Below are 24,180 nucleotides of genomic sequence, written 5' to 3'. Positions count from 1 at the left end.
CTTCCGTCTCGACCCGAACAACCGAACACGTTAGCCAGATATCAGGGCGCAGCTCTTAGGTGCCCGTTCCTGCGGCAAGCGTCGGCAAGCGAACGAACACAGCGAAGGATGAAAGCGAACGCGCCGCAGGGGGAGATGAAAGACTGCGATAGCGAAGAGAGTGCGAGGATGAAGGAGGAGGAGGAGCGTGCATGGGAACCATGAGACAGAAAGCGGAGGAGGAGGGCATGGCGAAAGCGAAAGAAAATCGTAGTGCCGTACAAGACGGGCTTTGCGGCGATGATGGCTAAGAGATGGTGCAAAAGTAGCGCACGTCGTCTGTATGGAAACAAAGCGCTGCATGACTGGAGGTCAGTCTGCGGCGGCTGCGGTGAATTGTGCTCACGCGTCAACCACGCGCCGGCTTTTGCGATCTCCAGGTTAGAGCGCTGCACAGGCCCGGTGCGCGAGCCAGGCAGGGCCGTCCGAAGCGTTTTTCGGCAGGGCCGGGCTCGGGCATGAGGCTGTGGTCCCGGGCTGGACTCGGGCTCGCCCATTAAAAGGCCTAAATAGTGCCTAGAACGCACGCGAACGTTATGCACATGGTCCAAGGCATTTTGTGCCAAGCTGACGTGACATGTGCGAAGAGCTGGCTCTTAGTATACCTTTGCAAAGAAAACAGAAAACCAGATGAAGTTATATTTGTCTTTCTTTTCCTCAAAGACAAACATATTCTTTCTGCGTAAAGAAAATGAAATTATACAAAAAGCCGCTCTTCAAATCATTTTCCTGTTACCGCTTTTGCGATTGCTCTATTGCAACTCTCGATACTATCTAATTATTTTAGCGCTAAAGTAATGGGTGTCTCTTTCTACTTGTGCGTTTATTTTATGCTGTTTCCTCGTGAATTCACCTGCTTGTATGCTCGCATGCTAAATGACCTCATAGGACCAAATCATATGATCAAGCTAAACGCACCCGCACGAGCGGAAAAATAACAGCACAGGCAATGGGTCAGATCACTGATGTCCCCATGGAAGAAACAAAGGTTTCGGTCTTTTATTGCTCATAAACTGCAGCTGATAGACTCCGAGAAGGTGAGACTGACACATAGCTGGGTACAATCCGTAAGTAAAGAAATATATTTTTCTGCTTACAGCTGCGGGGTTTCAGTCTATTGTAGTAAGTGTGGGGGTTTGCTCGATTTACAACACATGCTGTGGCGCTGCTTGGCGTTGGCCGGTGATGGTTCTCGAGGTGAACAGTGGTGGCAGCGGATGCTGCACAGTGAAGTGCTGGCGGACCAACTCAGGGCTCTCCAGAGGGCCCGTGTGATGGCAGAGGGGCTCGGCCTCTCTGTACCGACGTGGGAGCGGCCCGCATCAGTCCCAGACTGATCCCTCAGGACCTAAATAAAGTTCTTCATACCATACCATACTTACAGCTGGGCCTGGTCATGCACACGGGGGTCCTGTCTAAACTTAGTAATGAACAACCGGTCGGGCCGGGCCCGGACTTAGTAACACGGGCCCGGGACGGGCCAGGGCTTGGTATCACAGGTCCGGGCTAGGCTCGGGATTCATAAAGCGGGCCTATGCAGAGCTCTACTGCCTATTAGTGAGACAGTTGCGCTACACATCGCTCCCTTCGCAATGTGCCGCACGAGACAGATTGTCCGTGCCAGCCAATATATCGCGAAATGAAAACGCCTACACAGCTGCGCCCAAATTTTGCATTAGCGAGTATCGTAATCGTCAGTGAATTTTTCTTTTCATTTATTTACCTTGTGGCAATCGATACACCATAGCCACAACTGCACGCATAGCTATGTCGAAGCCTTCACTGGGTCATCGCTCCACCCCTTGAGGCGAACCTTCCACGCCTGCACACATCCCCGGTCTCGGTAACAGCAACAGATATAAGCAGGTTGTACGCCATGGAAAAGCGACTGCACGCCATACGGACCACTGGACCAGACTTGCTCCGAGACGTAGCTGCGGCATCTGCTTTCCTTCGACAATGTTGTAACGCATTTAGCGGTTGGTATCTACTGAATGAATCAACTAGTATATCATTCCTTATCTTGACACATTGCGTTGTGATCTGTCACTTCGTAATGCCGCATTGGTGACCAGGATAACGGACATATCGCATCACCGTGGCCGACTAGGACCAGGTAGTCCTCATTGCCCTTCAACAGCAAGTGCGACGACTCCAACAGCAGCTACAGGTACCACAACAACTCATTCAGATTCAGCAACAGCAGGTTGTACTTGACGAGAGTAGCCCTCTGGGATCTGCTCACCCGGCGAGGTTGCTTAGTGGATAGGGTGTTGCGCTGCAAAGTATGCGGTCACAGGATCTAACCCCAACCACGGCGTGCGCATTTTGATGGGGACGAAATCCAAAAAACACCGGTGCACCATGCATTGGGTGCACATTAAAGAAAACCAAGTGGTCTAAATGATTCCGGAGTCCCCTCATAATCAGATCGTGGTTTTGGCATGTAAAACCCCAGGATTTCTGGGAGGTGCGTTTTTCTTTGCCACATTTGGTGACTGCATCTACTGCCGCCGTGCGGAGGATTGCTAGGCTTAGGCGTGTTCCCCGGACACTCGGCCCAACAACACCGTCGCACCGACAGCGGCCTGCCGTACATCCCGGCGGCTGCCGCTCGTCAGCTCCGAGATGGAGGCGCCCTCTGAAACAACAATGATCGTGGACAATCACATGTGCGTTCAAGTTCAGGGAACAGAGATCTCACCCGAGGAATACCACAGCGACGCCGGATGGACGCTCGCGGGGGAACGCATGTCGAGGCTGCGCCAGCGGACCCCCGCCAGCGGCAAGGCCGACGGACCCGCCGGGAGTCAAACAAGCACGAGGTCAAAATTCTACAAGAACGCCAGAGCCTCGGCCATCAAGGCAGCACGCATGCCAGCCATGCCACTAGAAGAAACCAAGATAGTTGTCAGACCCAGAGGGGGACTGGACATCGTCAAGACCGGCACCACCAGCGTCGCTGCGGCCATACTCACTGCGGCCAAGATCACGAGCGAGGAAAGCGCCGCGGACACCATCTGCCCCAACACACAACAGAACATCATGGTCGTAAGTACACCGAACGAAGACAACGCGGCAAGGTACGCTAAAATCCAGGAGATATCCATTCAAGGCAAACCCTACGAGGTCAGCGCATATCGCACGGCACCTCACGACACCGTGAAGGGCGTCATCAGAGGCATCCCCATCGACGCGAGCGCCGAAGAGCTAGATAGAAAGATCGTCAACGAGAGGAACCCGCTAGCAGTGGCCTCAGAAAGGATTGGAAGCACGACCACTGCGATTGTGGTGTTCCAGGGGCCCAAGGTACCGAACTTTGTCCGATACGGAGTCACCCTGATACCGTGCCGCCTCTACAAGAAACAGATCGACGTCTGCCAGCAGTGCGGCCGAGTGGGACACCGCAAGGACGTTTGCCCGACCCCCACAATCAAGACGTGCCTGGCCTGCGGACTCGCGAACCCCACAGAAGACCATCGCTGTACCCCAAAATGTCAGTTATGCGGAGGCGAACACCCGACCGGAGACCGAACGTGCAAGGCGAAATACAAGGTCCCCTACGTAGTGCGCAAGCGACAATGGGAGCGCCGACAGGCCGAACGCCAGCTGCTGTCGGAGAGCGATTTCCCGCCACTCGACAAGCCGCCAGCTGCGCGAAAGTCGAGGACGCCATCGGATAACCGCGCGCCCAAATCCAGAGACAGCAGTTGTTGCAAGAGAAGCCTCAGCAGGAAAACGTCACCATCACGTGAGCGAGTGAGCTGGGTCGACGCAGCGAAAGGAAACAACATAAGGAACGCGCAGAAAATCACCGAAACCACGAAGAAAGAAGATATGAATAAGGTCCGGGAGGCAAATGAGCTCCTAAGACAAGAAAACGCGGCGTTGCGAGCGACCATCAACAACCTCACGAAAGAGATCGCCGAGATTCGTCAGTTGCTGCTAGGCAACGACGAGCCTCTACAGAGACCCACGCCAAGCATAAGCAAGGCCGAGGAAACGACAACGAACATCCCGGAGAAAGCCATAGAGGAACCGGCACCGAAGAAGCGAGCCATCGAGGCCACGCGCACGCAAACAGAAAACGATCGCATCGACAGCCTCGAAGCGAAATTCGAAGCGACATTCAGCAAACTCGAACAGCTAATCACGAAAAACATCGCAGCAGTGACAGCACTGAAACAAACAATGGAGACCTACCAAGCCGATAACACGAACAGATTCGCCTACATCGAAAGGACCCTACAGCCGATGGTAGGCCACCCGACGTTTGCGCCCCTCTTCGCGCATCATCCACCCAACCAGGGAGCCCCGTACACGCCAACGCAATCATGGCCGCCAACGCAGCACCAGCAGCAGCAGGTGTAACCGCGTGGCAGTGGAACTGTCGCGGCTTCGGAAGGAAGAAGGCAGTCATCCAACAGCACATCGTACATGCCGCGCGCAAGCCAGACGTTATACTACTACAAGAAACACTAACCGAAGCACCGTCCCTCCCCGGCTACAGAGTGCACAAGGGACCACCCGACGGCAGAGGCCTGTGCACCCTGGTCAGGAAGGGACTCACGTTCGTCGAACATGAGTTGCAAAGCAATAACAAGATCGAGCACACACTCACCGAAATCATCCCGGGCAAGAAGAGGAAAGGAAGCATATTTCTGCTCAACATCTACAGCAACCCATCTCAGAGAAAAGAGAGATTCAAGACATTACTGCACAGAGCCAGCACCGCAGCGGGCCGCAACACGCTGATCGCGTGCGGAGACTTCAACGCGATGAACCCTGCCTGGGGCTACAACAAGTACACAGCAAAGGGCCGCGACCTGTACCAAGACGCCACGGAACTTGACTTCACCCTCATCACGGACCCGACACATCCGACGAGAATCGGTAACTCCGTGTCCCGGGACACCACTCCGGACCTCACGTTCGTCAAGAAACCTGGAGAAACACGGGGATCGACCTAGGCAGCGACCACACCATCGTGGAAATCGGCATACCGGAACACAACGACACCAGCGTCAAAACTCACAGATGGATAGACTGGGATGCCTTTCGAGACGCCAGAAGCCAGAAGAGCGACGGTGACGACGAGATCGAAGACATCGACTCGTGGACGGCCGAAATCACCAAGAGCGTACGCGACGCGACCAAAGAGATTGAAACGGGCGCGGAGGTCGACAAAGTAGATAGCCGGCTTGCGCATCTCATCGAGGCCAAACAGTCGATACTCAATCGCTGGAAGAAACAACGGCTTAACCGCAGACTGCGAAAGAAGGTGGCGGACCTGAACCAAGCGATCGAGGATCACTGCCGCGCTCTCTGCATGCAACAGTGGAACGAGATCTGCAACGCGGCAGACGGGCAGATGCATAGCGGGAAGACGTGGAACCTACTGCGGCACCTGCTCGACGAAACGAAGACCAAGTCGCACCAAAGGGACAGACTCGCCAGGCTCATACATTGGGCGGTCTCAGCACACGGCGTCGATGAAGTCACCAGGCGCATTAACGACAAATACCTGCCGACTACACCTACCGAACAACACGCGCCGTACAGCGGCCTGCCTAACGTGAAGCTCGATCGCGACATCGACGTCGAGGAGGTACGCGCGGCCCTGCACGACCTCAACAGCCGGTCGGCAGCCGGCCCGGACCTCGTCACGAACAAGGCGCTCAAGAACCTCGATGACGGCTCGATTGAAAAGCTCGCAAAATACTACAAGTGCTGGAGAGCGGGCGCGCTGCCAAAGCTGTGGAAGACAGCCAAGACCATCCTGATCCCCAAGCCGGGGAAGCCGCTGGACACGGATAACCTCCGGCCCATCTCGCTCACGTCCTGCGTGGGCAAGGTGCTGGAGCACGTCCTGCTCAACAGGTGGCAAGACTACCTGGAACGAGAAGGGCTGTACCCGGCCACTTTGATCGGCTTCAGACAGCATCTCAGCACGCAGGACGCGATGCTGCAGCTCAAACACCAAATCATCGATGATGGTGGCAGCGCCCGCGACAACAAAGCCATCCTAGGGCTCGACCTGCAGAGCGCCTTCGATAAGGTGAAACACTCGGCGATTCTGTCCCAAGTCTCCAAGCTCAACATGGGGGAAAGTTCCTACAACTACATCAAGGACTTCCTCACGGACAGGACCGTCGAGCTACGAGCAGGCGAGCTACAGACGCAAGAGAAGAAGCTCGGGAGCACCGGAACACCGCAGGGATCGGTCATTTCGCCGATGCTGTTCAACCTGGTAATGATCGGAGTGGCCGAAAAGCTCGGGCGCATCGAAGACGTCAGGCACACCATCTACGCGGACGATATCACGATATGGGTGACCGGTGGCAGCGACGCCCACATCGAGGGAGCGCTGCAAGCCGCCGTCGACGCAATAGAAGACCAGCTGGAAGGCACCGGACTGAGATGTTCGCCGAGCAAATCGGAGCTTCTCATACTCCCACCTACCAAATACAGCAGAGGCAAGACCAGACAACGCGAAAGCGAAAAAATCAGAATCGTGACCAAATCCGGCAACGTGATCCCCGAGGTCGGCAAAATTAGGATCCTAGGCATGGTCATCGAAAAGCACGGAAGGAACGGCGAAACCATCACCCGTCTCAAGGCAAAAGCAGCCAACGCGATTCGACTCCTCAAACGAGTCACTTCCCGAAAGGCTGGCATGAGAGAGGAGAGCCTAATTAGGCTCGTCCAATCTTTCGTCATCAGCCACGTCGCGTACGTTGCAGCCTACCACAGATGGCTGCAACACGATCGAAACAAGATCAACGTGCTCATCAGAAGAGTGTACAAGACGGCGCTGGGCCTGTTCGAGTCCACAAGCACGACCCGCTTGTTACAACTCAGGCTGCACAATACGCTCGAAGAAATAGCCGAAGCGCAACGGACCTCTCAACTGGAGCGGCTGTCCATGACCAAAGCCGGGAGGAAGATACTGGACGATCTGGGAATAAGACGCTCGAACGAGGTGGAGATAAAGCTCCCCGTCCCCGAAGAGGTCCGACGCCAGACCAGAATCGACCCCATACCGAAGAACATGAATCCCGAGTTCAACAAGGGAAGAAGAGCGGCGAGGGCCAAGGCTCTCATCGACCAGCATGCCAACGACGAACACGCGCGGTACGTGGACGCGGCCGAATACCAACGGAACGCCTTCGCAGCGGTCGTCATAGAGGCGTCAACCGGCGCCACGAGGGCGGCAGCGAGCGTGAGAAGCACCGAAGCGGAACAAGCGGAGGAGGTAGCCATCGCCCTGGCCATCGCCGATGCAGACTGCCACACGGTGCTGAGTGACTCAAGACAGGCGGTGCGAAACTTCGCCAAAGGGCAAATCTGCAGGGAGGCTGAGCGCGTACTGCGAGCGGTAAACCTAGACGAACGACAAGTACGACTCAAGTGGTTCCCGGCGCACGCGGGCGACGCGTCTGAACGCAATGAGAACCATAATGAGACGGCACACGCCGCGGCGCGAGCGCTAACCAACCGCGCCCCGGCGACAGACCGTCCGACGTGGTTCGGAACTAAGGACCGCATGACGGATTACAATGAAATCGCGAAGGCCTACCGCTTGGCTCGCAGGACTCTTCCAACCCCGCACCCGAGACTGAGTCGAGTGGAGGCGGTAGTACTGAGACAGCTCCAGACCGGATCGCTACCGAGCCCGAAACTGATGAATCGCATGTACCCCGAGACATATCCGACAGATATGTGCAGAGTCTGCCGGAGGGAGACCGCAGACTACACGCACATCTTGTGGGACTGCATTAAATATCCAGAAGATGCTAAATCAAGAACACTCCCACCGCGGCTCGAGGCAGCCGCAAAGAGCTACGACCGAGACGATCAGCTCTGGGCCGTCCAGCAGGTCCTCGAGGCGCTCGAAAGGCACGGACCCAGCGAGCCGGCAACGGCGAGCGGAGACCCGCGCCGAGTAACGGCAACTTCGAGGATGACGTAGGCCCTCGTCGGGGCGCGCGAGCGCCCAACTGCAGGCATAAATAAAGTTTCTCCAATCCAATCCAATGGGGGGCGCTGCTCAGCCCGAAGCCAGCCTGGTCATCTGCCATGTCACCGTTAAGCTTCCACCATTTTAGGCAGAATTGTCCAAGTGTGGCTCTAGCAGGTCGAGGCCCAGTTCTTCCTAGCAACGCATCACCCAAGATAGGACTCGCTAATAATACATCGTCGCCCATCTGGACTCTCGCTACGCCACCAAGATCTGAGACATCTTTGCCAACCCACCAGCGGCTGTCCCTTACCGGCACTGCAAGTCGGAGCTCATACGTCGGCTATCACTCTCGGAAGACCAGATGAGGGCAGCGCTGGATTAAGGGGGGAGGGGGGCTAAGGGGGCTGCAGCCCAGGGCCTCACCTCGGACAGTAGGAGAATGGGGTCCATTTATTCTAACCTGCTTAGTATATGGAACCATGGGCAACGGAACTTCGAGCGACATGTATGAAGCGAGAAAACCAGAACAAGCAGACGGGGCCCCACGCCTAATGTAACAGCATGCGTTTAGCCTTATCGTTTGGGGAGAGCTTGTCGAGCTGCAAAAACAGGAGTCCCCCCACCACCTCGGCGGGGCCCTCTTTCTTACGAAGCGAGACGTGTTTGCTTTGAAGAGTTTTCGTGGTTTCCTGTCAGTCCGTCGGTCCAGTGCTGTCTGGAGAGGAGGGGCAAGGGGGAAACACCTAAAACATGTAATGTGGGATGAGGACCTAAATTTCCCTTGCCCCTCGTCACCACCACGCCACCCTCCACCTCTCAAATAGTTCCACCGCTGTCCTTCTCATAGAAAGGATATGCTGCAGTACCCAACAGTGCCTCCCATTCGACTTTTCTTTACCGTGATGGTAATTTGGGCGGGGGAGGATGAGTCCGATAGCAGATGATGATGAGTCTGATGGCAGAGTCTAGGCAGGAAACGAAAGAAGAGGTCACACGTACTTTTGTCCACGTACCGTGGGGCATGGAATGTTCACTGTTCGGGCTAGGGTTGTGGAAGAGTGAAGGTGGAAGTTGGAGTGCTGGACACAAAGGCCTGTCTCCAGGTCCCATTCCTGTCTAGTGGCGGCGCACCCTCGCGCGCGCTCGACGGAAAAAAGTAGGTCAGACTGGCCGCCGAACTTTCCAGAAAGAAGCAGAAAAAGATGACTCAGAGGCGACGGAGGGCACGTAACTTCGCCCGCGCTAGGAGTAGCCCTCTCCCCTTCGTTCTCGCGCTCGGCGTCGACGGGGCGAAAGAAAAATTGAGAACATCCCAGAACAGACGATTGCTCCTAGCCAATAGTAAGACGAGATCGGAACGGGAGGAGTGAGTTTGTACAGAGAAGGAGGAAATTTGTACAAGGAACTCTATGCGTATGTGAACGCCTGCTTTGGCGCTAGTAACAGACAGACACGGCGCGCGTCTATAAAAGAAAGTTGATCGCGGGCTGCGATTCAGCCCCGAGCCGCCGGTTAAGTTTGCATAAGCCCGCTCGATGAGGAGCTCCCGGAGGGCGCACCACTCTCGGCTAACCACGGACCATCCAGGCAGCGTGCACCAGTCATCGGGACGGCCACCGTTGGGCACCTGCGGTCGAGTCAGACTGACGAAGTGCCCGGTGAACAATTAGCCTTCATTGATGCAAAAAATGCTCGGGTTGGAAGCATCAAAGTGGTGCGTCTAAACGAAAGGCGAAGTTAGAAAAAAGTAGAGCATGAAAAGAAGCTACCAAAGATGACAAAGTACCTACTGAATGCAGCTTCCGCGGAGCAGTATGATCGCTCCACCCAGAGTCCGAGTCAAACTCCCAATAGTGCCGACTGTGCTTCTATGGAGGACTTACCAACTCCATCACCACGGTTTCCTGGCAAGAAGCAAGGTTTGACTGATCTTGGTTGTCTGAATCCTGTGAAAACGGTGCCAACCTCGGTCGTCCATATTTGTTCGTCTCGTTTGTTCTTCTTGTGATATTTAGCTTGCTTATAAAGAACTGTATTTTTTGTTGATTTTGATAGTGCCACGTTTATTTGGTGTCGTCCTTGCTTGTCTTACCTTTAACGAAAATATTTTCAACTAATGTTTTGTAGTTAGAGTTGGCAATTTTCATCTGTATTCTAGTGCATTTTTATGGTGTTTGTATTGCCTTAAGTATTGTATATATCTATTGCATATTTATAGAGTAACATGTATAACAATTACTGCAGCCTGATGCTTGAATTTTAATAAAGAGCACTTTGGATAGAACCATGCGTCTCCTCACGGGACTAAACTTAGTGATGCAAACAAAGCCTAGCTTCAGAAGGATCGATATCTGAGCTGTGTTGTCTTTTGTACGTTCTTGTTCGTCTTGAGTGCACTAAACTTTTCCTTAAAGCCTAGCTTTTGCTGAAAACAGAATGCAGAATAATCACAAAGTGAACATATGTGTTGGTGTTTACAACAGCATGCGTTTTAAGCAAGTTGTTATTTTCCTTATAATAACAATAATAATAATCCCGTTGATTGCACTTCGTTCTTTTTAATTTGGTGGAAATAAAATGAAACATGGCATATTTCCAGTAGTGTAGCAGGCGACAGGGGGGGGGCGAGGTCAGTATAGGGAAAGGGGGCCTGCATGGGGCATTAGCCAAGGGCCCCCATTTTTCTTAATCTGGCCCTGGATGAAGGTTTGTCAACTGCTACAATGCGAAAAACTCTGTGACCGCACGCCGTCGCAGTTCCTCTGTGACATGCACATTCTCGCCAATCACATGTACATTCACGACCCCTTGCTCCGAACTCTGTGACTTGAATGACTACTACCACACGTCCAGGCCATTATGCAGACGCAGTGCACGCTACCGCTAAACGAACTTGCCAAGACTGCCCACTGCATCACGGTAGTCATCTTGCCATCACTATCCCCCACCGTTAAGACCGTCAACGTGCTACCGGACACCTCTGAGCTAGTTCGTCGCATCAACATCACCCTACAGCTCAGCTTCATCCAACAGGGTCTGGATCAACACCCGCAGTCATGCCCCTATGACTGCCCCAAAACCGTGACCGCAACCTCGACTCATCGCAGCTCGACGACACCAGCCGCTTCTACTACCATCAACACTTCAGAGACAGAGCCCACAAATGGAAACGGCCCTGTTTTGCTGGACGTCAGGAAAGCCACCACTGCAGCTCGTAAACGCGGCTGCGACAGGAATTTAGGGAGCAGGCTCCGCTTGCTCTGCACGAAGCTGCAGAGCAAGCACCACGTCTGCAGGAAGCTGCAGACGTGGTGAGCGACTATGCTAAGTCATGCGGGCTCAGCTGCGCGCCCCAAAAGTCGGAGCTACTCCTGGTCTCACCACGAAAGAAGCACACATCCGACTCTCCCACTATCAACATACAACTGGAGGGACACACCATCGTTCCGTCTCAGAGCGTAAAAATATTGGGAATGGTTTTCCAGTCGGATCGCACCAATACAATATTAATTCAAAAGCTTAAGAATACAACAGCCCAAGTTACCCACATGATCCGGCGAATAACAACCAAGACAAGAGGCATAGGGGAGGCGGACACGCTTCGGCTTGTCCAAGCCTTCGTCGTGTCTTGAATAACTTACGCTATTCCATACGCACTTCTCAACGCGACGGAACTCAAGAAAATCAACACAATGATCAGACAGGCATATAAGCAGGCGGTGGGCTTGCCAATCAGTACGTCCACAGAACGCCTACTACGACTAGGTGTGCACAACACGACCGAGGAGCTAATAGAGGCACATTTATCCAGTCAGCGAACAAGGCTGGCGGTTACGGAAGCGGGGAGGTCCATTCTCTTACGCCTGGGGCTTTCTGCTCCTCTGAGCCATCTGCCGCCTCAGACTGTGAGCTTACCCCATGCCATCCAGAGGAACATTACCGTACGTCCTCTACCTCGAAATATGCACCCAGTGCACCACGCAGAGTGAAGGGAGGCCCGCGCCCTGGCCATACACGAGCGATACGGGACTTTACCCCCTACAGCCTACATGGACGCGGCTTCTTACCCCAGACGCGCAGCCACAACAGCCACCGTAGTCGTCAACAAAGAACGTCGGACCAGCATTTCGCTCACACGATACAATCCCCTCCAAGCCGAGGAAGCGGCCATAGCCCTCACGCTCTCACAAACAGAGGTTGAAGTCATAGTGACCTACTCCCAACAGGCGTGCTGCAACTTTGCTAGCAGCAGAATTCATACCACTACGCTCCGGATCATCAATCAAAAGCCACCAACGAGATCAGTCATGATCATCTGGGCACCAGCTCATCAATGCGTTCCTGGCAAAGAGGTCGCCAACCACGTGGCTCGAGATCTGACCCACCGAGCCGACGCCGAGGAATCTGAACCCGAGCGCATGCACCCTTTAATCTCGTACCAAGACATCACACAACACTACAAGCTGACCCGCAGAACATATGCACCCCCACACAAGTCACTACCTAGAGAGCAGGAGCGATTCCTCCGAGCTCTACAGGTTAATACATTCCCCCACCCAACCAGAAATTACCTCATAGCACCTACACAATTCTCTCCCCAATGCCGCTTCTGCGCAGAGCCAGGGTCCCTCAGACACATAGTAGGGGGTTGCAGAGCAGCACCATTAAATCCTCCGAACCCTTACCTCACTAACGAGCTTTGGGAGAGAGCCTTGGCCAGCTCCGACCTCGAGGATCAGCAACGGCTGATTGCGAGGGCCCAGGACGCAGCCCGAGCTCAAGGCATTCTGGAATCAGGACACCTCTCCAAAGCTGCATTCACCCAATAAAAATGTTTATTCTCTCTCTCTCTCTCTCCTTTACCAACCGTGTCAAGGAAAGGAGTCTGCTCCCTAAATTCCTGTCGAAACCCCTCGTGAGCACAACAAAAAGGAGGTTTCTTACTTCCACGAAATACCCTGTGTCCCAGCTAGCATTAGCCAAAATCTTCAACGAAAAAAAGAAAAAGATTTAGAAGACGAAGTGAAAGATACAACTTTAGGACCTATGGTGTTTGGTCGTCAGACCTCTGACGGTCAAACACCATAGGTCTTAAAACTGTATCTTGCACTGTCTTTTAAATCTTTCTTTTTTTTTTTCGTAGAGGAGCTTGGCTATCACATTAGCTGGGACACGTATAAAAACAGTGCCTTGCATATAGTTTACCAAAGAATCTGGGAAAAGCAACCAAATGCCTTGTATAAGGTATAAGAATGAGGAGAGAGTGAGTATTTTGCAAATATTTTCAAAGCACAAAAGTAATCTACACAGTTTTAACCTTCGCTATGCAACCCCCATAGGTGCCGACTATGCGGAGACTCCGGGGCGCGAGCCCCCTCCGAAATTTTCCGGGAGAGGGGGCTCTGCCCCCCCCCCTCGCCGATGCCTGACCCTCCCCCCCTTCACCTCAACTGTCATTACCAGAGTTTTGTCACCCACATCATTTAAGGTTTCTTTTGAGTTGCCTCTACCTTTTCCCTTAAAATTTTATTATGGCTAATAGCTTACTCTATGATTGTTGGCGTGGACGTGCACAACTTTTAATTCACAGATTTGCTTTATTTCAGCAAATCCTGACAATAGGAGGACCAGCGCATTAGAAGCACAAGCGGCCAGTTACCTCACCTGTATTTTTCCCACTTCAACATTGTTTTAAATTTTCACTGTAAACTCCATGCACATACACAATATAGTTAAATATGTACACAGGACAATGTTTATTATATTTTTGAAAGAGAAGGAGGTAGCCAATTAATAATTATTTCTAAAGGTATAGATAGCCTATGCCTGGAGAATGAGTATGTTGCTGTACGTTCACATTACTTCAAACTGCTTTGCATGCTTTTTTGACCCTGAAAAAAAACCTGTACACTTAGCGACCCCTTCGGCGGAGTCTTTTATCAACGACGTGTGAAATGCATGTGAATGATGTGTCTCAGTATTGATTCTTTTCCCTGTAAGCAATGGTAACGACTCATGAGAAAGAACGCTTCAAATAATTTACATTTAGTTGGGATGGAGACGTCGCCACTCACATGCAGAGGTCATAAATATATACAGGGTGTCCCAACGATCATGCATTGAAATTAGAATAAAATAGAGCAATTGCGTTACTCAAAGAAAACCTAGCGCATATTGTTTCCAGTACAGTGTAGTAGCCACCAGTAATTTTTTCGTTACTGAGATTTAATTAGGTAATTGTAAATAATGACCTAACTCGAGAAGTACTGTCCTAATTATCAGTGTCAATGAGGCATTTGTAGGCACAGCCAAGGGACATTTAACTGTGGTATTTTCAATGACGTACTAACTGCGTACAAATTTTCTCCGATCGATAAATAAACCCCATGAAATATAAAAAATACCATGTGGCTGTGCTTCCACCCGCGTGAGCATACATGCTCCCGTACACCCGTCCTACACAATGTGACACACACAGTGATCATCTCGAAGAGCTAGTAAGTGTTGGCAGCATTGAAGTATATGTGCGAAAGTCACCTAATGGTTACAGCATCGAGCTGCTGTGCTGGGGGACCGAGGTTCGATCCCACCTTGTAAAAGTGTGAACTATTCGACAAGACAGCAGCAGCAGCCACGGTCAGGAAAGAATGGGAAGGTTTGAAAAGAAAGCTTCGTTTTAAAATTGGCAGGCTCGAATTTAATTGACATTTACGCAATGCAAACAAATGCGCGAATCGTTGAAGCACGAGAAGACGATGGGTGTCGAGCTAGTGGGGCCATGCAGCCCAACAAGTGCATGCTTGGTGGATGAGGGTGCTCCTTTGTCGTCCCCCTAGCGGCCACCAAACGAAGTGCCAGCTAGCGACGCCCGTTCGCAGGTAGCGGAAAAAAAGGCGCATTGAAAGAGAAGACTGCTTGCAGAACACATCGAACGCGGGCGATGAGCTTACACTCAGCGCACCTGCCCGGTTCTCCTCCATCACCGCCAACCAAAGCCTCGGCTACCTCCAACCTTTGACTGCAGATGGCAGTACATGGCCAGAAAAATGACCAAAATGGCCCGCCCCCATGTAAGGGACACACATCTTCAATAGCCTCAAAAGCAAAAAGTGTGGCCCACAAAGAATTGCATACAGTATTTTTTTTTTCCGAAAATTGACAAGAACATATGATATCGGCATACAAAAAAAAACTTGTTTTATTGGAATGCATTGACCGGCATGAGAAATGTCAAATAAAACTCACACTGTGCAGCAAATAACATCTATGCATTATGCGGCGGAACCGGAATATAAATTATTACACTCTTAAACGCACACTTCTGGCACTCTGATGACGCACGCCACAGTTAATACTCGTAAATACACATCAGAAATTAATTGTGCATCACACAGTATACATGCGCAAATAACCACTTAACAGAAATAAAGCATCTAAACAGAATTTAAAGGAGTCCCTCAGTCACAAAATACAACTACGTCAAGGTATGACTTGTTTTCTTCGAGCTTGCTAAATAATTTATGTATATATATATATACTCAGCAAAAAAATACTACAAGGAAAACTGGAGAAAAAGACACCATTCCTAAGGATATAAATAGATAAACAAAAAAAGTCATCACGACACTTGATAAAGAATATAGGTGGAACACATAATGTTGTTCACATTTGTAGTGAAAACATCTTGAGCGTGTAAGACACAAAGTTATAGAGCAATAATTGGTTCACTTCTTGGCCTGCATTCGCAACATCATTGCCAAATAACAAAGAGCATCACTCCATTTCTGCCCCTCTTGAAGTCGCAGTGCATTAAGAGCATTGTGAATTCCAGAGCTCCCAATGTCAAATTGCAATGGCAGACTGAGAGCAACTGACCAACTCTGGAGCTGATCACCGTTTCCCAGCATTGACCAAATTCTCAAAATCTGCAACTGGAACAATGAATCCACCACCAAAACAAAAAGGCAAGGGAGTTCACACGGTACTAAACCAGTTCCCAAATTACTTAAGATCAAGAAGTTTCAGTGTTGTGTTGTTTCTCGCTTACAGATACATTTCATTTTATGCTGCGAGTACTCTTGGGATCTCCCTCCAACATGCCCAAATGTTTACCTTGCAAAGTTTCAGTTCACCCCGCAAATTTTGGTAGAGCATTCTCGGTTCCTCTCCTTAGCGACCTCAGCTCAGTGGCTACTCTTGATATGCCATTAAAACATCCGACAGTGCTCCTGGTCTGTCACTGAAATAGTTTTGCACTAAAATTGGCAAAAAATGCTGCACCAGAAGTATTGCTAAGCTTCTGCTAGTTTTCCAAAATCAAAGTTGCAGAGCCAAAGAACCAAAGGCCCGGCTTCTCCAAAATCAACATATTAAGCGAAGAAAACACAAACATGAAACAGTTTCCAAGGAACTCATATCGCTTAAAAAGAACACTTATCCCAAGGAACTGCTAAGACCCGATTTCCTGTTCATGAGCAAAAACAGAAAAGAAACACAAAATTAACAGGACACTGCTACTGCTCGCCAAGCAACACTGACGAGAACTAATTTTTTTTTTAACTGCACCTCGTATTCATAGTATAGAAAATGAAGCTTGTATAGAAGGAAAACACTTCAGCAATGGGAAGCAAAGCACGACCTAAATGCAGTCCCATAAAAATGTAAAGCATTCGTGATTCATATTACTCACACATCATAATCAGACAATACCCGCAAAAGCGTACGCACCGCAAGTATCGTTTAAAGAATTGGCCAAATAGGCTGAAACCACAGTGCACAGTTGACAATACAATATGATCAACAAGAGATCATCCACGAAGCAAAAAATACTACGCCCCTAAATATGAAAAATATACTGCAAGAACACCACCCTAAGCTTTAATACAAGAATCACGTCTGAGCTTAAAATCTTTGGGAAGTCCCCACTTCAATGTGATCTAGCAACACTGGCATATCAAAGCGGTATGACTCAGTTCAAAAGTGCACTACACAATATTATTAAACAAGTTATAACCTCAACTAGAGTTTTTCCAATAGAAACATGTGAAAGGACCACAACTTACGGCCTACATCAAGGACTTTGATACCCAAAATACAATTTGATCCTTTTGATATCGACAATGTTAATCTACGAACTTGCCCAACTCACTGTTTCGATCTACATACAGAACAGCAAAATTAGTACTCACAATGTTGGTTAGAAGCTTCAACAACCCCCTTCCCCCCCCCCCCCCCCTCAGAATGAATGTGTGATTCAAAAATTGACAGCACTGATAAGTATGTGCCTCAACACCACAAAGCAAAAGTGTTTCAGTTGAAAAGCCTCACCTCAAAACCCAGTCTCCCGCTTACAGCCAAACAAGCAACCCAAAACAAGGAAACTTAGCACAGCTTTATCAAGGCCCACTGTCACTTGACAAACTTATGCGTGGTGCCTGCACATTACTGCTTCACTGCTAATTACCCAAATCATAGGTAATGCCTGTTTGATTAATGGCCAACTGCAACGAAATTTCACTTTGGCTTATTAGGTTTTAATGAGCAGTATATATACCACTGAAGCAATCTTGGCAAATCTACAGAGCTGGCAGCTGTATAATTTTCTTATTAGCAGCCTCTAAACGGTACTTAAGCAGACAATGCACGCACCTGGTGGTTAGTGGCTACAATGTAAATCTGAAAACATCACCTACAAGCTTTTTCAGCATAAAATGGGCAGCCGCAGGCGTTGCCCAATCATGGACGTCATGGAACAAGTCGCGCGTGCTAGGTCAAGCGTCACTTCCAGCAAGCAGTAATGGTAGCTTTCTTTTGTTTTTGAGCTTTAGTATCAAAAACAGCTATTCTTGCAAGCCTTTTGTGATGCTTCCACTCCTATTCCCAGCACAACACCTTGCACAGAGGCACCTCTATCTACACTATCTTTAACAGGCTTTTTACGCAGTCCAATATTTCATTGCAGTTGGGTGTAACAACCAAAGCAACAGAGATTACGAAGGCCATACAATGGTGGGCTCTAGATTAATTTGGGCTATTTTGAGTTTTCCAAAGTGCACTGAAACTGTGGTACACGCTCATTATTGCGCACTGCTTCATAGGAACATAGCTGCAACAGCCAGAAGTCAAAACCAGTGCTCTGCAGCAGCAGATACTTGTAGCCACTCAGCATGAGCCGTAAGCGCTTACTAAAACAGAGCATCTGTTTGCAGTCACAGATCACTTCTGAAAAAAAAATTGGAAGCTATATATGGAAGCTATATATATATCTTAAAAGAGGATATATAAATGAAACCATTTCTATGCCTGCCTGTAATTTAAATCATTTTACCTGAATAAACTATAGGTTACCATGTGCTGACCCTTTAAGCTTGACCAAAACTGATAATGCACAAATATTGCACACAGTGCACTAAGTACTATCATTAAATGCTTTACTATGTATTTATTATGCAGGCTTCCAAGAATTGCTAGATTTGCTAGCGCACAATAAAATTTTGATGTGGTGGTACAACTCAACTGTATCAACTTTCGATATGAAAAAAGGGCTATTGATAACTGTGTCACAGATATTTCGGGCTTTCACAAGTACTGTATTCTGTCTAAAACAATGGAACATATTCAAATGCACATTTCTGAAATCGTTCTCAGGTCAGTCCTAGCATGAGTGGAGCTTTGGCATGCCGGGATGGACATCGAGACAAGACAGAAGTCTTAACGTGATTGTGAAAATTTTTTCTACCTATCACTCATGATGTCGCAAATTTTCTCAGCATCTGATGGAGACTACGTAAATGTTTATTAATAAGTAATATTACCCTGAATCCCATAAAAAGGAAGCTACAAGTGAAAGAATATGACCAAGAATACACCTAAAAATGTGAAACCAAAAGCTAAGACGCAAGCATGAATGCAGATAATCTTGGGATATAACATAAAAACCTCATGTACAGGTGTTTTTAAACTATAAACTTCCGCTGATAGCTTATTAACTGAAGGTATTACAGTTTGTTTCAGTTATACTTGGTACATAAGGGCCTGCCTTTTCAAAATTGCCTCTTTGTTTAAAATTACGACAAACTCCCTTTGAGGCACTGAGATTCCAAAGCAGCATGCCCAAATGCCCACCCATCATCATCATCATCATCATCATCATCACTGATACAGTGTTTTACAGCCGCAGTCACCTAAGTGACAATTACCCTTACTTTCATACATGTCTGATTGGAGCAACCTTGAAGGTTGTGGAATCGAGTAATATTTACCTACTGCAGCCATTTATGGTCAGTATGGCCTGTGCCACTGTTGACAGCATGGCCACTTGTATCTAATACCTCATGAAGTCAATCAGCTAACAACCCTTTGCAACTGGCTTTGGTAGTTACATCTGGTTCCCATGTAGCACAAACACATCTACTGAAAGGTGTTTTTCAAACTGAAGATAAAGTTGAGTGTCATTGTAAGTGTGCTTCATTTAAGTAGCATTACAACTTGCACGCCAATCCCATCCTTGTACGACACTCCAGCTGTATAAAAAGGTAACCTAATGACCAGCCTATAATATCCAGTGGCATGCATTCCACAGCATGGTGTGATAAATTTGTTCACCTCTTCAAAATATTCAGCGACAGCAGCACATTCCACATTCAATAATACAAAATCATGTTTCATAAGTGAGTTTCATCCCTCATATGCCATAAAGAAAAGAAAATAATTAGTGATGTAACATCAAAAATGAAGCCATGTGCCACACCGTTTCAGCGTACAGTACTCCTAGGAAAACTAATGGCAGAAATGAAGTTCAGCTTGACTCATAAAATTAGCATTCTAAAATAACAAAACAATTGCAAGAGCACTGATGACAGCACGCCTTCGGTGAGTGAGAAAATGACGTAAATTGACAGACAAGTGACACCACCACTGCGAAAATGTGCAACTATTTCCCGCTTATTTACTGCCAACCTAAAAATGTTTCGTAGACACTGCTAGGAGAGCTCGTCATCCTTATGAACCTTGATTGGCTGGTAAAGGCGAGTTCATCCCACTAGCTGAACTTGCTGCACGTGTTCAGTGTTCCTTCAAGACAAACATGAACAAAGCTTTTAAAATTTGTTCTGTTTTATAGGAAGTTGTTGTCAACAAAAGAAAGTTCAATTTATGGGGTACAAAAAAAATATAGAGACAGAGAAAGCGACACCTTTGCAGTCCATCTGGCCAGAGAATTAGCAAAGTGTGTCTTAAACAGAGTGTACTGGACCGTCTTTCTTTTGTGCTGTTTCATTCAAAGATGTTGCCTAAGAAACCACAAGGAAAACAATGATTTTGTCTTTCTGGCCCCTCACTCTTGCAGCATTCACAACAGTAATCAAAGACTTGTAAACCGTGGCTTAAACCATACCACAAGGACAAAGAGAGTACCTACTAGGGCATCCAACAGGACCAACCACATCACAGCACATGTAGTGGTGCGTGACCACCACTGAACACAACAGACATAAAAAGAAAAGATGTTGCTGTACCTTTGCCCCAGGAGTCTCCTACAAGTATCTATCCTACAAGTCTCCTGACGTTTCAATTATGCTTTCTTCCTTGAAGTACTTTGCATGTCAACACTCATTAGTATCACCATGCAGAACTCCATTACATCACAAGGACTTGTTTTCAGTATTATTCAAATGCACTGTGGCATCAGTGAGTGAACATGAAAACATTGTGCATATATGGCCCATTACGATGCATGCCGTAAAAGTTGCAAGCATCATGAAAGCTGCATGCATGAAATGCACAAGCCATGGTTCAGAGAACAATTTGCTGCTACCACTGTCACACTGATGCCATAGAACCTATTTCAATACTGTGCTGTGTCTAAACAACATCAACTGAAAAGTCTCATTTTGAGTAGCTTGGCAAAAATATACAATCCCCCCCCTCTTTTTTTCCCCTAAATTCTATTGAACATTTATCTATCACTTTCCTTTACCTCATTCTGCTGATAATATAGGCAAAGCATACTTTCACTGACGAAGCATGAAATGAGTGGAGTTGAAATATAATTGTTGCATTACTTCAGCCTTGGTGACATGTAGAACGAAGAACAAGTAGTGCAATGTGGTTAGCAGTCCGTCAGCAGTGCCATTTCTACAACTTGATAAGCCCAGAAAACACCTTACTTCTTTGTGCCTCATATACAGATATAAGATGTTTCATACCAGATGTGCAAGGTTGCTGATCACTACAAAACGCAGAGATATCTGCCATCAGAAGTTGAAGAAAGCGTTTTTGTGCGAGGCACTCATTTTCAGCTTGTGCAATGAAATGGCGACAGTGTTCCTGTTACTGCTGCTATAGTAAAATGGCTGAGCTCAACATCAGTAGCAAGTACAGCAATTAAAAGCAACAATTCTGGCTTTAAAGAAGAGGAGGCTCTTGGCAATGACAATTATAACTGAAGCAGACTTTTCTTACAAATAAAAAACTTTCCTCAATTAATTCAAACTCGGAACATAAAACACCACAAAGCCAACTGTATGGCTGGAAGAATGCCGGATATTCTGATCTATATCTGTACCACTGTAGGTTAAATAAAATGCTTTGTCTTAGTGCTGCTTTTTGCTTTGAAAAAGTGGTCGCAAAATTTTCCCCATTCAGTCCGTAAAGACCAGTTAGCATTACCAGCAGAAAAAAAAAAACGCACTGCGCAAAGCATGTGTACGCTGGAACTCTTCACATATTATGAACTCCATACAAACATGGCCTAAGGAAAGTTTTGACCTGCAAACTATAAATCAATACTCAGTGCTTCACGAAGATGTCCTACCACTCAAACCAAGCGTCTCTAAAGATACGTGATATCACCACATCCCTGAACCAAATTGCAGATCCGAGCTCACGTTTGACATCGCAGTTGGTCGATTTGGACTGACAAAGGGGCTGATAGACGCAGACACAGACTTGTGTTAGTTCATGACAGCGCCAGTTGATAAACTCTTTGGTGGATGGGCACACGACACATGGGTGGGAAACCTTTCATAGAGTGTGTGTGGCTAGCTGCCTCCCGGATGGCTGGCTACTGGACAAATACGGTCCGATTATAGCTGATGAGCAGTTCGACAACGGCACTCTCCGTGTGCCAGGCACTCATCTGGTCTAGACCCATGCCCATGATGTCGGGCGTCCGCATCACTGTCGGTGAAAACACTGTACTCAGGTTCTTTGGCGACATCAGGTTTTTCTTCTGGTGCTCCGAGACCCTGTATCAACAATGAAACATTGATGTGTGCACTTTTCCGATTCAAGATGTCACAATGTCAAAATGTCACTAATATGATTTCAACTCTGCACAAGTTGTACGTATATCTAAAAGGACACTAAGAAGAAATACTAAATAAATTTAGTCTGGTAAAGTACAGTCGCACCTCATTACAATACACATGCATCAAACATGAAAATACTTTTGTTATAACCAATATTCAACTCTCGTTAAACTTAGCTTTAAGGGACCAGGAAACTAAGTTCGATTTATCAGGAGTGCCACATACCGAGAGAATGTGCTCAAGGTGGTGGCATAAGATGCTCTTTTGAAAGGGACAAATACTTTACTGGAGACAACAGATAATAGGCACTGCAGATATATTAAAGCGATGCTTTCTTTCCCTCTTCCTTCGACTTTCCTACTGCTATTGCTGCTGCTGCTGTCTGGCACACCGCGTTGGGAGAGGGGGAGTTGAGGGGGGTTTGAGAGCGTGGAAGGAGTGTGGCAGAGAAGAAAAGAGACGTGAGAAACTCGTTTGGACCGCCCTGCATCGAATGCCCACAATGCCCTCTGAAGCTCCCTGGGTGTCGTCAAATTAGCCTCTTGACAGCTGTAATTATCTGTCACCCCTCACAAGCGCTTACCTTTCTACTAACATGCATTCAGAGGAAAGCTGGATAGAATGGAAGAGAGGAGGGGGGAGAGGAGGCAGAGAAGGGGTAGAACCGACAGTCGTGAAATGAGTGGAGCCTTGCCACTCTTTGCTCGCAGTTCCCATACAAATACAAGGGAGGGGGGAGGGATGGGGAGAAGTTTACGTGAGAAGGCAAGGAAACGCTACTGCTATAGACATGACAGCAGTTGCAGGGAAACTGAATAAACTTAAGTTCAAGGTACAGTATGGTGTGTTTCTGCTAGTATTTCTGAAAAATAAAGCCATGCAAATATGTCTAGCAGACAACTTACACAGGGTGCGCAGAAGTATAGCCACAATAATTAAAGCGCACCACAGGGTCTAGTTGACATAACGCAAGCAGTTGCAGATCAAATCAACACTTCTGTTCTCACTGCGGCCAATTCAATGCTCGAGGTCGCGGATTTGATCCAGAACACAGCAGCGGCATTTTGATGGGGGGTGAAATAAAAATGCTCACGCACTTAGATTTAGGGACAGGTTAAAGAACACCACGGTGTCAAAATTAATCCGAAGTCTGCCACTACGACCTACCTCATAATCTGATTGTGGTTTTGGCATATACCGCTCCATAATCCAATTCAAGTTGAATGCTTCTGCCACGATGTGATGTGCCATGTGAGACAATGACCCTGCTCAACCTCAGAGGTTATGGAATATGGTGCACAACAATGCCTCAAACAAACACCTCTCCCTTCGTGTTTTGTGTACTACGCAGACAAACAGCAGTGGTGCATGCAAGGTAACATTTAACATCAGCTCACCACTCTCGTGTTGGACAAAACGTTGAAGAAATTAAACATTCGCCGTCAACATCACCGCTAATCATTGTCAATCAAAGCAAACAGCACAGAAGGCTTCGCTTACATCGACTGCCACAGTGCATGGGATCTGCCTAATTGTTTACATGACTTCTTACAAATTTTCTACTTGCACACAGTCGCCATCTAGAGCTAGAAGCACAAAATAAAATACACATAAAAAGAAATTTAGTAAATAAAATAGCTGTTATATTCAAGCAACCACCCTTGAAGTCGTCAATAATTTTCATCATCTGCAGCACGAGTGCATTGTGCGGGCATTTCTGCACCATCATCGGGAACACCAAGCAAATTCACAGCTCACTGACATTGCCAAAACCAAGAAACCGCAGCCAGTCATGACCACGGTAGAGTCACGCTAACTATGGCACCAACAAAAGCCAGCAAAAGCTGCCTTGGAGAGAAAGTGGCGAAC

General features: G+C 48.3%; 3 protein-coding genes across 3 annotated transcripts in view; 2 read left to right on the top strand and 1 right to left on the bottom strand.

Annotated features, from left to right (window-relative positions):
- LOC126530910 (uncharacterized) overlaps nucleotides 1-24,180 on the top strand; it is a 60,101-nt gene that overhangs the window by 27,225 nt on the left and 8,696 nt on the right. The gene's annotated exons all lie outside the window — the stretch shown is intronic.
- On the top strand, nucleotides 2,710-4,410 carry LOC126530911 (uncharacterized). The gene has a single exon (XM_050178238.3). It carries the CDS (start codon nucleotides 2,710-2,712, stop codon nucleotides 4,408-4,410), a length of 1,701 nt encoding a protein of 566 aa, XP_050034195.3.
- The window catches only part of LOC126530913 (N-chimaerin-like), a 53,258-nt gene continuing 44,254 nt past the window's right edge, over nucleotides 15,177-24,180 (bottom strand). Inside the window, exon 13 of the mRNA XM_050178241.2 lies at nucleotides 15,177-22,248. Coding sequence (XP_050034198.1) covers nucleotides 22,065-22,248 — 184 coding nt within the window. The 3' untranslated portion in view covers nucleotides 15,177-22,064. The remainder of the gene's footprint in view (nucleotides 22,249-24,180) is intronic.

The sequence above is a fragment of the Dermacentor andersoni genome, chromosome 5 (genome assembly GCF_023375885.2).
Source record: "Dermacentor andersoni chromosome 5, qqDerAnde1_hic_scaffold, whole genome shotgun sequence".
In the NCBI taxonomy this organism is placed as follows: domain Eukaryota; kingdom Metazoa; phylum Arthropoda; class Arachnida; order Ixodida; family Ixodidae; genus Dermacentor; species Dermacentor andersoni.
This window is presented reverse-complemented; position numbering and strand designations above follow the sequence as displayed.